The sequence below is a fragment of the Eurypyga helias genome, unplaced genomic scaffold (assembly GCF_000690775.1).
Source record: "Eurypyga helias isolate BGI_N326 unplaced genomic scaffold, ASM69077v1 scaffold1087, whole genome shotgun sequence".
Taxonomy (NCBI): Eukaryota; Metazoa; Chordata; class Aves; order Eurypygiformes; family Eurypygidae; genus Eurypyga; species Eurypyga helias.
The window spans coordinates 7260-23132 of NW_010262097.1; the positions used below are offsets into that span (position 1 = coordinate 7260).

General features: G+C 42.1%; 2 protein-coding genes across 2 annotated transcripts in view; both read left to right on the forward strand.

Annotated features, from left to right (window-relative positions):
• Window positions 1–509: 509 nt before the first annotated feature.
• On the forward strand, window positions 510–4982 carry DHRS9 (dehydrogenase/reductase (SDR family) member 9). Its single transcript, XM_010155569.1, has 4 exons — window positions 510–831; window positions 2478–2733; window positions 3788–3951; window positions 4756–4982. The coding sequence occupies exons 1-4, from the start codon at window positions 510–512 to the stop codon at window positions 4980–4982; spliced, it is 969 nt and encodes a 322-aa protein (XP_010153871.1).
• Window positions 4983–9567: 4585 nt separating this feature from the next.
• LOC104512544 (retinol dehydrogenase 3-like) overlaps window positions 9568–15873 on the forward strand; it is a 7174-nt gene continuing 868 nt past the window's right edge. The window contains 5 exon segments of the mRNA XM_010155570.1: window positions 9568–9615; window positions 12216–12516; window positions 13916–14004; window positions 14106–14359; window positions 15578–15745. Coding sequence (XP_010153872.1) covers window positions 9568–9615; window positions 12216–12516; window positions 13916–14004; window positions 14106–14359; window positions 15578–15745 — 860 coding nt within the window.

Below are 15873 nucleotides of genomic sequence, written 5' to 3' on the forward strand. Positions count from 1 at the left end.
TAGTAAAATAAAGTAAATCAATTTTCCTGACTAGCATTGCTTAAGTATCCCCTGTAATGAGAAAGGTTCTGGGTCTGGCTGATCCCACTTGACCTTTCGTTGCCAGCTGACCCCAGCCTTACTCTTTAATTTTCTATGAAGTAACACTAAGTTCTGATATTTCTGTTGATTTCCATGCAAAAATTTCATTTTTGCTATGCTTTTCCTGTCAGCATTTCTCCCAGCGTTTCAATGGGAGCTTACTGACCTGGCCGCAGTAACCTAGTATGCATTATTCTTTGAAACCTTATTACAATATATCTCCAGTTCTCATTTCTGCTCAAGGAAGGATTTTTTGTTTGTTTTAGCATAAGGAGATCCCCCTCTGAATTGTGCCTGCTTCACTAAATAGTTGCAGCTAGCTGACTCCAGAAAAAAAGAAAATAAACCAACCGACTAACAATCCCTTAAAGATTAGCAGCCTTTTTTTTTTTCCCCTAGGAGAACATATCTGGAAGACTTCAGTAAAAATGCTTTTCTATGTATTATTGTTTCTTGGCATTGTCTCTTTGTGGTGGCGCTGGAGAGCAAAAGACAGGATGAAGGTTACAAATCTCACCGGAAAATATATATTCATCACTGGATGTGACACAGGATTTGGAAATATGGCAGCAAAGATTTTTGATAAAAAGGGATTCCGTGTTTTTGCCAGCTGTCTGACTGAAACAGGAGCCAGAGAGCTAAAAGCTGTGACTTCAAAGCAGCTTCAGACAGTGCTGCTAGATGTGAGAGATTCAGACAATGTTAAGAAAGTGGCTGCATGGGTCAAAGCTGAAGTTCAGTCAGAAGGTGAGTCTTTAAATAAAAAAGCAATAGTTTCCCTAAAAATAAAAAAGCAATAGTTTCCCTAAAAATACCATGCTACATCCATAGGTTATTTTAACTGGCATTTGACAAGTGTGTGTGAATGTCTTGTCACTTCCCAGAAACATGGAAAAAGATCTCACTAGAGGGATGTTTTATACACCTAGTATAAATATATAGGTAGATATCTGGGAATGTGATCAGAAATTCAGGCTTACCAATACATCATTGTCAAAACAGGAATACAGTTCCTGGAACCTTCGTTGGGACTGTTTGCACTCACATGTATATTTGGGTTATGGCACGAGTGCTCAGCATTTCCCATGCTGTGTTTCCCAGCTAGGGAACAAATTAAATAAATTTTGCTTAACAAGCTTAAAGAGTTTTTACTTTAAAAATTGAATACATGTAATAAATGACTTGTAAGTAATCACTCATTCTATCAAAAGCAAAAATTACATGTGAACTCTATTGAATAAATCTGAATATAATTATCCTGGAGTATTGCTTGCAGACCATCTGAAAAACAGAAAAATCACGCATCTCTGACCCAACAAGTTGTGCAAGACAAGACGCTGGTGCCCTTACTGATGCTAATTGATTTCAGTAGGATTGGTATTGCAGTAGAGTTTACAAAGGCCCAAAATACTAAGGGCTGGATTCTGCTGACTTAGAGTCTTAAATCTGGCCTCTTATGATGTGCCATAGTACCATCTATAGTTAATGCTAAATTCCAATCTACATCTGACCTCTCATCTCTTCATAAATTTGCTTACTAACTTGCCAAATCGTTTTTATTTGAAACTGTGCTTAGTTTCAGGCCAAACGTGATCTTTTTCCCCAGGCAAAACTCTCAGTAAGGTCAGACAAGCAAAAGCATTCATTCACAGAACTCTAATAGCTAATATAAAAGAAAAACTGGTTTTACATCTTTGCATTTTCCCTTCCCGCTTCTGAGGGCTCAGAAATGTTTTTCAATTGATCTAGTGGTTCTTCCCTGCCTCCACCTCATTTTTTGGAGCTGGATGGCTTGGTTTTTTTTTAAATTCTTCCCATTTACAGTTGGGGCACATCAGCCACTGTGAGGCATAAGCTTTCTGCTACAACAAAAATGTCAGTGCAGGGAAAAAGAATAGTGAAAGCCTTCCCTGTCACACAGTTTCCATCTTGTTTTCAAACTTTCGAGATGGACTTTTTAATTTTCTTTTTGTTATCAAGAACTGTTCTTCATTATCATGGCACCTCACCCGTCTCAGAACCGGGGCACACTTACCCGTGTCTCAGAACACCCTATCTGTCCCAAAGACCAGGTCTATGTCTTACACATGCCCCATCACCCAATATACCTGCTCTTTGCCATACCTGGCCTTCGTCTACTGCTCATTCTCCCACAGAAACCCACCCCACCCCCTGCCCAAAATGCTGTGGGAGGGGGAAGGCTATGAAAGGGGTGATGGGAAGCATGGTGATAAAACCTGGATGCTGAGAACAAAGCTGAATACTGCAGGACATTCTCAAGCAATTCCTCCAAATCTTCACTGGCTTCTTGGTCCCTCACTGATTTTCTGTGAAGTCTCACCCAGATCAATTAATCTGATACATTAGGTGAAAATTTGCTTCCTGACTTCCTTCTTTTTTTCCCAAAAAAAATAATGCTGGGATTATGGGGCCATCAGCTCCTACAGACTGGTTGGATATTGAGCACTTTAGAGAACCAATTGAAGTTAATTTAATTGGACTCATAAGTGTTACAATAAATATGCTTCCCTTGATAAAAAAAGCAAAGGGAAGGATAGTAAATGTGTCCAGTGTTGGAGGTCGCCTAGCATTCAGTGGTGGAGGCTACTTTCCTTCAAAGTTTGGTGTAGAAGGATTTAATGACAGCTTAAGGTATAACACTCACTATGAAGAAAGACCACTTTTTTTTTTCCCCCTAAGGCTCATGTACTAACTGAAAACTGGCACATACAGAACTGGAGTCGATTTACAATCCTGGCACTTGATATAGAACTGAAAAACATTAGACACTTTAGACTAAATTCTTCTTAGAAGTTCTTTTGCTCAACACAGATTATTCCACTTGTGAAATGGTACGAAGCTTGTTCGGCACACGAGCTGTCCTCAAGGATTATTGCAGCGTAGCTGGTACTCTTACAGATTCACAACTAATCTATTTTAGCGTGCACAGAGGCCTCGTTGCAGAGGAAGCTGCACTCAAGGGAAATGAGATGTCTTTGCAATATCAACCTAATTCTCCTAACTGAAAAGTGCACCTAGAAACTTCCAGCAGCTGCCCATCCAGAAAAAATACATACCATGAGTTACTGCATGATAGTAATTTTTGTCCAAGCTTTGTTCTCCTGTGTGTCCTCTCTTACTTATACTGATCATTAGAGAGATCTAGAGAACACAGCAAACCAATCCTGGGGACCACCATGACTTCCTCTTGTAACACAGAGTGCGATTCACATGCCTAAATACATAATGCCATTTTAGATACCAGGGCACTCACACAGGGCTGACAGGTACGAGGTGAGGCCACAGCGAACTGTACCAATGTGGTGCATTAGCCAGAGGTCAAGTAGACTCCCAAAGACATGTAAAACGTCTCTAAATTCTTGCATTTAGACAGCCATTCAGCCTCACAGCCAAGTCAGGTGACTAATGAGCTACTGCAAGGTGAACTGGCATGTGAAATACACGGTATCAACTACTGCACAGTCACTGCCCATGCATGTTCGCACTCTCTGAAGCAGGTAAGATAGTTCAACCCTCCTCCATTTAGGGAAAACAAGCTGAAAGTTCACGACTATGAACAAACCTCACAGTATTTGTGTGCTGGTGTGCCAGGTAAAAAGTGAAATAAAAGTGCCAGTACAGAAAAAAATCCAACAGTATTAATAATAATGTCTAATGTGATTAAATCATTGAGCTGTCTTTGCAGGAGAGATATGAAAGCTTTTGGAGTTAAGGTTTGTTGCATTCAACCTGGACTTTTCAAAACAGCATTATCCAATCCAGCAAGGATTATGAAAGAGAAGGAGGTTATTTGGAAGAAGCTTCCCCCTGATATTAAAAAGCAGTATGGAGAGGAGTATTTTCATAAAGGTGAGGCAATGTCCTGACATTTGTGTCAAAAGCAGCAATGCATTTCTTGCTGAGAAAACCTTACAAAGTAGCATTATATCTTCTAATCATTCTGACTTTTTGGAAAGACTGATGTGGAAAGTTCCTCTTCAAATGCATCCACATCACAATATGACTATCCTCACAAAAGACTTGTTCTGGGAAGCTTTATTCAAATCTCAAAAGTTAATTATTGGTGTTGGCATGAAGCTTTTGAGCGAACTCCCAAACAGAAAAACTTCTGATAATGCAATCAATGTGCTCAATGTGGTTTTCTATCATTATTGTTTATTTATTTTGCTTCTGCTAGTCCCAGTTCTGATGAAGCCACTCAGGACCTGCCCTGACAAACACCTCCTAAGCCTGCCTGCACAGGGGCTGCTTGTCTTTTGACCCTTGGACCTCCCTGTCCTTCAAATTTCTTATTTACAATTGTGTTTCACAACTTTCCACAAAGCAATTTCCTTACTACAAGAGACTCTTAAATAGTTATGTTTATTCTGAGCTACTGTCAATGCTGGTTGCTTGTCCTCGGACTATACAGGCCTGGTTTTGCTGTAACTATTCCACAATTAAGGGTAACTAGGCTGTCCTTGGGGTCAACTATACCACAAGGTCATTATGGATGGGGACTGGGTCCTCAGAAACTGCTCTGTGTTCTTGTGTAGGGAGAAACCAATTCCTTAGTGAAATTTCACAGATCGGGGTGGGAGGGGTTGGGAGGGAGAGTTAAAAGTCCCCTTGCCTGGCTGTCACTAAATGATCTTTCTTTTTTGAGCTTTACAGATGCAGCAAAGAAACAAAAGCTCTCCAACATCTGTCTTAACATGGACATTTCGCCAGTTGTTCAGTGCATGGAGCATGCCCTGACAAGCCTCCATCCACGTGCCCATTACATTGTTGGGAAGGATGCTAAGTTGTTTTGGAATCCCCTCTCAAGAATGCCAGCAGTTATACAAGACTTCCTACTGCTGTGGAACAGAGTAGAGCTTGCATTTTCCCATGCAAAGTAAATCTTTGCCAATATATCCCCCATCACAGACAAGGCTGATTCTGTAAGATAGGGCCTTTATAACGGCATGATAAAAACTCTACATGAAATACATGTGTATTTCTCACATTGAAAGCGAGTCCATCTATTTCTCTAATACCTGCTACTATTAAAAAAATCATTATCTTATTTCATTTTAAACATGTAAACCAGAAATAATAAAACAACTATTAAACTTTCAGAAATGACTGTGATTTTTCAGTTCCTTCATATGTAAGGTTTGAGAACCCTTGAAGATTCCACAAAGACCTGTAAGACAGAAATATCCCAGGAAAAACGGGAATGTGGCTTTAAGTCCCTACAGCAGGAAGAGCATCTCAGGCAGAGGAGGGAATGGGAAGAGGGCTTTCATCTGGGAGAATTGAGCTCTTGCAATATAAACTAGGGAAGAGAACAGAAAACCTCTCTGTGATACTGCTTTATTTATCAGTCACCCCTATTCAGTTTTGAGGCCATGGAAACTGTGGTTGTGTTTCCTTGGTACAGTCCTAACTGGAGAGAGGGGAAAATGAAGTGCCTAGGATGTTGAGCTGGTTGGGATTCACACCCCTTCCTACTCACAGGACTTCGCAAGGCAGATGTGATGCATCTTCCTGGTCAGCAAGCTAAATCTTGAGGATCTCCAAAGTCCAGCTGTACCCCCCCTTTTGTAACGGATCCATAGCTACAAACGTAGACTGTGCATCCAATTACAGGGCCCGATACCTGCAATTAAGGTAGTGAAGAGCTAAGGTGGAAAGAGGAGTTTATTAAAAAAAAAAATTCTGAGCTTGCAAGACTTCAAGTCTGGGAGCTATTTCTTGGCATAAAAACAGTAGCCTTGTTTTTTGTGAGATGCTGAGTAATTCCTGTGGAGAGGTGCTGCTCTTGTTCAATTCCTGACACAAGTGCCTGTTAAGACCAGCTCCACTGGAATTAATCATGGCAAAGTGCTTGAGAACTGCAGAGCGTCTGCAACTGCGCGTTGCTCAGGAAGCCATTTCCCACTGCCATGGAAACTACTCAGCGATGAAAAATGCTTTCCTCATGCTGGTGAATTCACTGTGACACGACCGGGCTAAAGAACAAAGTTATCCAGAAGCCATCCAAATAGTGCTGGTTTCAATTTTGTTTCTACGGAGCCTGTAAAACATCAACTCTACTCTTCCCAGTACAGCTTATGGTTAGGTTTAGTGAGGTCATTTGATTTCTATCTCCGTTATCTGAAAGATTCCTTCTAGAGCAGGTTTGAAGTGAATATCTCTCAGCTAGCTACCCTTACAGAGGTATTGACAGCATCGCTGTAGTAGATTTTATTTTAAAAACAAGTTTCTGTCAGTAAAAGTGACAGAAAACCAAGTTTTCTTTACTTACCATGTAATCCAAAGGCTGCTGTGTGGCTGTCTGGTGAGCTAGTAGCTTCCCTGGCCCAGTCTGCATGAGCTGTTAGCTTTCCAGTCAATAGATTGGTCCACCCCAGTGAGTCAAATTCTTGGCTCCTGCAGAGCAGGCAGCATCGGGCCCTAGGGACGTGAATCTTGTCCTGTGAATTTGGCAGTCAACCCTGCTATCATTTCACACAGCACCATTCTAGAAGCTAAAGCTTCTTTTATTCCCCCACCCTCCAAGATGACTCAGCCAAAAGTGATTAGGGAAACAAAGATAGCATAAAGTGACACCACCTACTCTGATCTTTAGAAATTACAGCGTGGCTGGTTTAATTCAGCCACTGTCAGACCACAAGTATGCTGTCCACTGCTGCAAGATCCTAGCACTGCAAAGGTTAACATGTAAAGGGAAATGCAAACAGGATTTGGGACAGGGAATACTAGCTGTAAACATATTATTTAAATAAGAAATGCAGGAAGAATATCAGTTGCTCAGTGTATTAACTCCTCACTGGATGGAGGGCCAGATTCTGCTGGCATTTTCTCTCCTGGAACCAGATGCCTTGTTTACTCAAATGCAGCAACAAAAGTTAGTGACTTGGAAATAAGCAAATCACAGTGTGCTCTATGGTTATCAAAACCTGTCCCGCTCACAAGACTGTATGGGGCAGGTGACTATTTAGACATACGTTTTCAGGGACTAGAAAGGATTTATTCGGGAGAAGACCCATGACTTCCACAAGGTCAGAACATCTTTGGAGACTGCACCCATGGGATCTGGCTTCACATAACCTGTTAGAGCCAGCACACAAAGGTGTGCTTCAAAAACTCCACTTTTCAAGCAGGACTAATGTTAGCGTCTTGCTTTTCACTTGAGAAACAAATTTCCTTTCCCAGTGTTATGCTTCAAGCAGGGTAATTTTTCCACATCCTTTCTAGAGTCAGGACTTTCATCACCACGTACCCCTAAGGAGTCAAAGGGAAATCACAGTCAAGTGCTGCTTTCTGCAGATGAAAGACAGTCTCATGCCAAGCTCTCTAACGGGAAGCTACACATGGAGCTCACATTTTGCTTACGTTGTTTCTCTTCTGTTAAGCTCAAGCTGTGCTCTGAGCAAATCAGAGGATCCTCTGTGAGAAAAGGAATTTACTGGAAAAAGTCCCCATTTCCATGTTTTCTGCAGTGCTAAGCAGGACCTATTCAGCTTTCTGAAATTACTTTCTACAGTTCAAAAGCAGTTTGCTGAGGAAAAAAAAATCTGGAGTAGAGAAAGATAAACTCCTTGGATGTTTTTCTTTCCAACATTTGTGTGACAAAGGACTGCTACGTACAATAGCAGGACTCCTGACCTGACACTGCCAGAGAAATGCTCCCTTGTGATGGGCTTTGCTCGTTGGTGGAGTGCTGGTTTGAGGTCATGTCAACCACGCTGTAGTGCCTGTCACTTAAATGAGGCCAGGCAGGACTAGGCAGGCGCAGCAGGCACGGCTGCCAGACACAGAATGTACAGTGAGGTTTTTCTGGAAACTATCACCACGCGGGTCTTGGTGCACAAGCTTATGAGTCTGACTTGGGCAGTTCCCATGTTGTGACGCTGGAAATAACTGGCAAAGGCAACTTATGAGTACCTGGAGCTTGCAGGTGTCTCCCCAGAATGTGAGTACCAGCACAAAACCAGAACTTGTGTTCATTGTTAGCAGTACCCATTACATGGACTTGCAGAATAGCTAAGAGAAAGAATGAAGCGCTTGTTTCTGAGTGCACAGACAGAAGAACATGCAGGCCTTCCTTTCTAGAGTGATTTTAACAATTCTTGCTTATCTAAGCACCCACAGGGTCTGAATAAAACACTAACTCAGAAATGTTCTTCCCAACATATGGAATCTTTCTCTACTCCTTTATTTGAAATTACTGGGTCAGTCATCTGAGATTTTACAGGGTTTTATTTTCCTGGGTCTTTTACCAATGCTGCAGTAAAAATCTGAAGTGCAAGCCATACAATCATGCTGAGAAATCAGTCCCCATTGTACTAGACTACATTCATCTCCCTGTAAAACGCTCTGTAGGAATGTTTGGAGATTTCTTTTAAGGGGATATATTAGTGAAGATCTTAAGTTATCTGTTGCCCACCAAACTGAATTATCACACTGACACTGACATTTTTACACACCCAAGAGTGGGAGATGTGATGTGTCTGTGCCCTCATATTTGTTCAATTTGTTAATTGAAGACCAGGGGGTTTGTAGCTCTGGCAGGATGACCAATTATTGAAGTTTGTACTTCCTAGATGCTGGAGAGCTGTTGGGTGATCTGCCAGAGCACTGATACATCTAAACCTTCCACTGAGCACTATGTAAGTGCTGTTTCTGAAGAGCCCCAGTCCCCAGAGTTCCCCCTGGCAGTTCTTCCTCAGCAGGCCTGGCAGGTCACTCTAACCCATGGCAGAGCACTGGCTTTCAGAGGTTTGCACTGCCAGCACAGTGGTGGATGAAGCAATCTGAAGCACATGCAGATCCCAGTCCTCACCCCAACCTGAAGTTCTCTGGCATGACTACCAAAGCGAACTTGCTGTGGGAATGAAACAGTAACACCCCCCTTCAATACTGTCTATGTGCTTCCATTTCCCTTAGTGCACAGAAGCAGAGAGATGCTGTATTTTGCAGTCATCTAAGGATCTTAAAAAGGCTCTCGGTGTAGTCATGCTGCTTTTCTCTAAAATCAATTGCTTTTATAATGGCACTTGTCTAAGAAGCCAAGCTCTACCCCAAGAGTTCTCAATTTGACAGGCAAATATCAATGGAAATATCAAATTTAATGGAAAAGTAGAATTTGTCTAGCTGTTTACTGGCTACATTAGTAATCAGAATTCAGTAATTATGAAGATATATCAATACTCTTGAAATGCTGACATTTTCTCCAGAAACACATTCATTGCAAATGCAGGCAGCTATTTCAAAATCAATATACCCCTGGAAGACAAGTGGCATTTTTAGTGCTCCACGATTATCAAACAAGTATTTTGCATAACACTGTACATTCACAGAACTTAACTATTTTCTTGGAAGAAATCTTTATCTGAGTGTATTCCTTTGATTCTGAGCCCAGAATCCTTCCAGCAGCAATGACACCTTCTAGCAGAATAAATACCAGCAGAAGGCTCTGCCAGAGCAAAGCCCACCATGGTGCTCAGCACCAACTGTCCATGTGTTATGGGAGAAGGAGCACTGGTACTTGTGGAGAAATAGGTGGTTAGAGATTACAGACTTTGGGACACAGGCCCAGGGCTGGTAAGGGAGAGAGGACCAGCAGAGGCTCCACACAATGCTGCCCTCCTAGCTGTCACCCCTAGAGTCCCTCGTCCTACAGCGCTCCTGTGCCAATTACTGCTCCCTAAACACAGGGACTAACACTAACCAGAGCAGTCCCAGGTGTTCCTCATACAGGACCCAAGTAGGCATCCTGGCCAGACACTCCAGGACTTCTCCACAGAGCCCCGTTTCAAATTTAACCTGCTTTCCAATAGTGCAAGCTCACTGCCCACTACTTCCTCCCTTCAGCACAGGCAAGGAAGGAAAGTGTGATTTACAGCTCCTATTTCTGATGAGATTAATCTTTTCTCCAAATCTCTATTTATTTAATTTAGTTTTGTTTTGGGAAAAAGGTGAATTGAGTCCTAAACTGATCTCTCGCAGCACTACCTTGCTGAGTAGCTTGCTGAGATTTATTGGCATGGGGTTACAAGAGCCTGCTGGTAGCAACTCCTCTCTCTGTGTCTAGCTCAGCTCCAAATTCTAAATCAACAGTCAGAGGAAATGTCACTGCCTAGCATATCGTTGCAAATGAACTGGGGGTATCTATGGTCAGCTGCTGCAACATCCTGTTTGCAGACTTCATTTTACAGCACAGAAGCCTCAATCAACCTGAGCTCTTTCACACAGTTTTAACGGCACTTGGTCAGAGCACATGCTGTGTGAGTCCTCTCCGAAAATAAATGTCACCAACTCAGTGAAACATTACAAAGATGATTCCAAAGTGCATACATTCAGGAACACTGCAATCCTTGACAGGCTTAACAGGGACATTCACAGGGGGGAAAAAAAAAAAAAAGCACGAAGTATGTAAGCGAAGTACCTTAACTAGAAGGCTGATTACATCGGCCTCAAAATGACGAGATGGGCTGCTGCTAAAATAACCAGTGCAGCCCAGGGACCAACCTAACACCCCAAAAATGCAGTGGGAGCCTCCCTGTAGACTGCAGTGGAAGGAGAAGCAAACTCTTATCTGTATATACTTGCTTAACATTTTAAAGTCAGAGAGCATCAACCGATAGTTCAGACGTCAATATCATGGCTACTGAGGCACCCAACTATGTAAAGTAAGATCATCAAGTGGCAATGAATCATTTATCAGCTGTGACTGATTTAATTATTTAATGAGAGTCCAACATTCATTCACTATCAGATTCTGAGATTCCTTCCATTCCTACTTGATGAGGTGACAGCAAAATTTATAATCAGAATAAATCCAAATGCCTCCTTGAACTCAGTAGGAACAAGAACACCAGATGGGCTCTAGCAACCAGGCCTAATACATTGGGCTTCCTTTAATATTCATGTCTTAAGGTAGCAAGGATGCTACCTTACACAAAGTCAGCCAAATGAATGCTTCAGGCATCTGTGGAGTTGGAGGAGAAAGCCCCCTTCCTCTTTGAGTACTTTTGGGATGCAAAAATAATCACAAATTCGTTTTTTTAATGGATCACTTCATTTTTCAAATACAATCACATTTTTAAAGGCCAGATGTCTGCACCTCTACATGTATGTTGGTAACTAGAGCCTAGGTGACTGCTTAGCTCCGGTAAAAAAGTTTCTCTTTAACAGGATGTCTGGAAAATGTTTACCAGCCTTCCCATAAAACTAGGTTTTAAGGAATTATTTCAGTTGAATTCTTGCACAAATTAAAAATACAAGCAGAAAACCAGTAATCAATCATAAAGATTTTAGATGGCAAGAACTGTATTCGACATTTAACATATTTTTTCTTGTAATAAGCAAGCAGTATTCTCCCCACCAGAGTTAGGAAACCCATGTTCTCTCAGTGTTTTAGGGTTTTTTGGGGGGTAACAGCTCCATGCATTTCCCCACTTCCTATACAATATATTCTATTGTGCTGTGTGTCAGTGCCTAACAGGCAATGAGGAAGGAGACAGAAGACTCAGGCACTGCCCCAAAGTCTACCTTGTCTGAGGAGCAAAGAGCAGATCACTCACCATCACACAACACAAGTCACACAACAGATTAGTCATCAGACCCACCACTACAGCTTACACTTTTCTGGTTGTTCTTGGGGTCACTCTCCTTCCATGATACTGATTAGTAGAGTAGCCTGGGTGGCATCACACATGCGGTCAAAGAGAATCATCATCCTTCCCATTGGAATTCCTCTCTCCAGTATTAGCACAAATAATCACCAGTGTCCACAAAAAAACCCCAGATGCTATTGTGAGAACTGAAGCAGTAATTCCTTTCATCTGAAACGTCCTGAAAGGACAGGGCTGACTAGAAACACTGGTCAGCAAAGCTTGAAAACAGTGGAAAACTGCTGAAAAAGAGAATAAGGAAGGTTTTGCCAAGGCACGTATTATTCATGGATCCCAATCACATTGTGCCAAAGCTTCCACCCCTGCTCTCCCCTAACTTACAGTGAGCTGGAAGGGCTGCAAACAGAAACAAAGACCCTTACGGGAATGGTGTCTGAGGAAGCCAGGGGGCTGGCTGAGCACATTTGGTTCATTACATTTCTAGATAGTTAACTTGTTTGCTTGCAGCTCTCATTTTCAGACTCACTGCACATAGCAATTCTGGCTTTCATAGTTTCTCTTACCATTTACTGGCTCATCAGACACAGTCACAGAGTGAGAAGCCTGAGTGGAAAGCATGTCTTCATAACAGGCTGTGACACAGGACTTGGAAACTTACTGGTTAAATGTCCTGACAAAAGGGGATTTTGTCTCACTGCTACACGGGCCACAGAAAAAGGAGGCCAAGAGCTACCGTCCCACTCCTCACTCTCCCTGCATGCAGCAAACCTGAACTTAGCTGGCTCCACCACACTTCCAGGGCTGTGGTGTTTGTGACCGAAGAGACGGCTGGCAAGTGTAAGTGACAATGTGATTTCCCAGAAAAATAATTCAATATCACCAAATCTGGTCTGGCTAAAAAGTCCTGGTGCCTCTCCACAGAAAAATTTTTCATCTCACTGATGAAACACATTCACATCTCAGTTCAAAGAGATTCTCTCCAGCAATGCGTTTGGACTTGCACCAACAGGGTGCCTAAAACTCTAGTTGCTCGGGTCTATTAACACCAGACCTTCCCAGGTGTGTTCGTCAGACTCTTTATGGTGCCGTTGAAGAATCTCAGTGGGGCGGAGTTGCTAATGGTACCAGAAAGAACTTTCGTTACAGTAAAACCAGCCCACCCAATTAAAAATGTCTGGTGCAGGGCTTCTTCAGCCCTCCTCCAGTAAGCAGAAGAGTGGTATTGTTTGGCTGAGTAAGTCCAACTGACTGCATTGACTGTAACAGTTAAACACCTGCTGTTACAGCCAGTAGAGCTGTTGAACAGGCACCTCTCACTACTGCTGTCGTACACCTCAGAGCACTTGTCTAAGAGAGTTTGACCTTGTATACTCAAGTGGCGTTAAAAAACAAGACTTAAGCGTCGTTTTGGCAAGGGGTGATAAAAAGATCTGCATGATAAATACATTCAGCTGTGGGAATACGTGTTTCTTTCTCAGCACTGATAACTGACTAGACATTCTTAAGGGCTGACAAGGGGTCACAGCACTGCAACTACCAGCTGTAACACACATGTATACCAAATAATCAATAGGCTTGTTAATTAATTAACTAGCTAAACCAGCAAAACACATATCTTCTCCCAGGAGGACTTTTTCCTCAAAGCTTGTAAAACACTGTTGGCCTCATCATGACAGTTCAGATCATTCTCGAATTCAGTGATTGACAGCAAGGACAATATAATTAATAGTGCTTACCTCCTCCTGCAGGTCCCTGCTTCCAGCTTGTGGAAAGGCACACGTTCTCAGCCAGGGTAACCACTGCTAATGCTGTCACCTCGGTCTGAGGAACTCTTTATGGAGGCTGCGTGCTGGACTTTCGGCCTCTCCCTTCAGGCACAGGCTGTCCTCAGCAAACTGTTGGAAGTGTCACTATTTAGATAAAGTTCCTCAAGTAATTTATAAGGCAGTAAAGTATTATTATCAATACAGAGGGTTAAGTTAATATTATTAAAAGCACTAATTCCGCATGTCTAGTTTAGACCTTTAGACCCCAACCCCGAAAAATCAGTCTCTCCACTTTTATGTAGACTATTTGATTTTCACAAGCATGTAGGTGTATATTAGGAGCCACATACTTGAGCAGATCTTGATAATAAAGCTCAGTATGGTGGCCCCTATCTCCAACTGTACTAGTTTTCTTTTAATACTTTACCAGTGTTCTTTTAGGGTCATTGCCTAAAGCCTTTAGCAAATTTTGCCAGGTGTACAGAGTAGACCTTAGAAGCAAATGCCAGACAACTGTTTTCATCTCACAGGTTTGTGCAAACCGTGTACTTCATTCCCAATTCTACATATGAAACTCTGTGGTAAGATATTGTCACATACTGAAACACATGGTTTTGTAATCCTCTTGTAGTTTTTTGGCTTGGTGAGCAATGCTTAAGGAATAGCACCTGTAGCATCCACTGACCTGCTGAGAATTAAAAACCTCCACTCAGTGCCGGATGCTAGTCTTCTGGGATTGACTGAAATCATGCTCAAGCTCCTGCCATTTCTGAAAAAAGCTGAGGGAATAGTGAATCTAATTAATGGCAAAGGCCTAATGGCTTTTGTAGGAGGTGGCTACAGCCTGTCAAAATGGAACATGGAAGTTTTCTCTAACATCTTACAGTGAGTAGGTAGAAATACATCCATGAATCCAAGATCAGATTCCAGATGTGCTGCAGAAGGGTGACTGTAAGTTTGCCCCTCTCATTTTCTCTCTGGAAACCTTGCCTAAAGGGAGAAAGGAAAACAAGAGCATGTTGATCACTTGTTTGGGATTTCAAGCTCCAGTACTATGAACAGCCCCAGCAGGAAACTGCACCGGGAAAAGTTTTCATATCCTGGACAAATGGCTAGCATGCAGCTTTCAGGCTGCGTATGTGAAAAGTAAATCAACAGTATAGCCTGGTCCGACACCCAGACTTTCCTAGGCAAGTTGTACTTGCCCATTTATAACCCATTTTATTTTGCTCTAATGCTCCACAGCAATCTGAGCTGGGCAATTCCAGGCAGCAACCACATTACCAAAGGTGCTTGTAACTTCAGAATATTAGGCTGAGTACCCTTCACTGAAGCCAGTTGTGTTGTATTGCCTTGAGAAGGCCAAGGCCTAGCCCAGCAAGTCAAGTCTTCACAAGGACTAGGAAAGTTGGTTGCAAACTATTATGAACGCTTATATGAAGAAAGTATATGCCCCAAGGAAACAGAATATAACCTAACGGCTAATGTACACATGGTGCATTCCTTTGCACGCTTTGGAACACAGCTGCCTGGGTATCTTAAACTGCCCAGCAAGACAAAGTGGCCATTTTCATCCCAAAGGAGCTGCACTACAATTCAAAACTACATAGAGGGAACCACGCTCCCAGAAGACACACTAACCTTTATTGCACTAACATTTAATCACTTAACCACAGCCATTTAACTATATAGTGGAGAATAAAGTTCTAATCCAATTGAAAATTTGTGCTCACTTTTGCTTTTTCCCACACATTTTAATAATCTGTTCCTGATGGAAGCTAAATGATGTAGCATTTGAAATAGTCAAAACCTTCAGTTTGATAATACCTGACTAAGATGCAGCTGGCTGCTGCATCCTTTGCACCAGTCCAACATAAACCCCACAGAAAGCTGTCAATCTACCTGACACTGCTTTTTTTCCTCAAAGTTAATTGCCTGCTGTGCTTTTAGAGGACAAGTAGACTGCTATGAAGCTAATCTGAACATCTCAAAATTACTGATATTTGAAGGCAGCAATAAAAGTCTGAAAAATTCATTTATGTGACAGACTTTCAACTTACCTCTGCTTAACGGTTATGCCATTATTGGGTGATCTTCTTCTAGGATAGAGATGCAGCATTTTGGAGTGAAAGTAAGCATTGTTGAGCATGGTTTCTTTAAGGCAGGAGTAGCTAATTCAGATGACATTGAGAAAGACCTCTTGAGACTTCGGGATAGACTGAATTCTAAGAGCAGGGACTCCTATGGAGAAAAATACTTTGTTGAATATAAGTAGAAAAAGGACTGTATGAAAGCTCAGGGGGAATATTATCAATGTATATAAATACCTGAAAGGAGTCTGTAAAGACAACAGAGCCAGGCTCTTTTCAGTAGTGACCAGGGACAGGACAAGAGGCAAT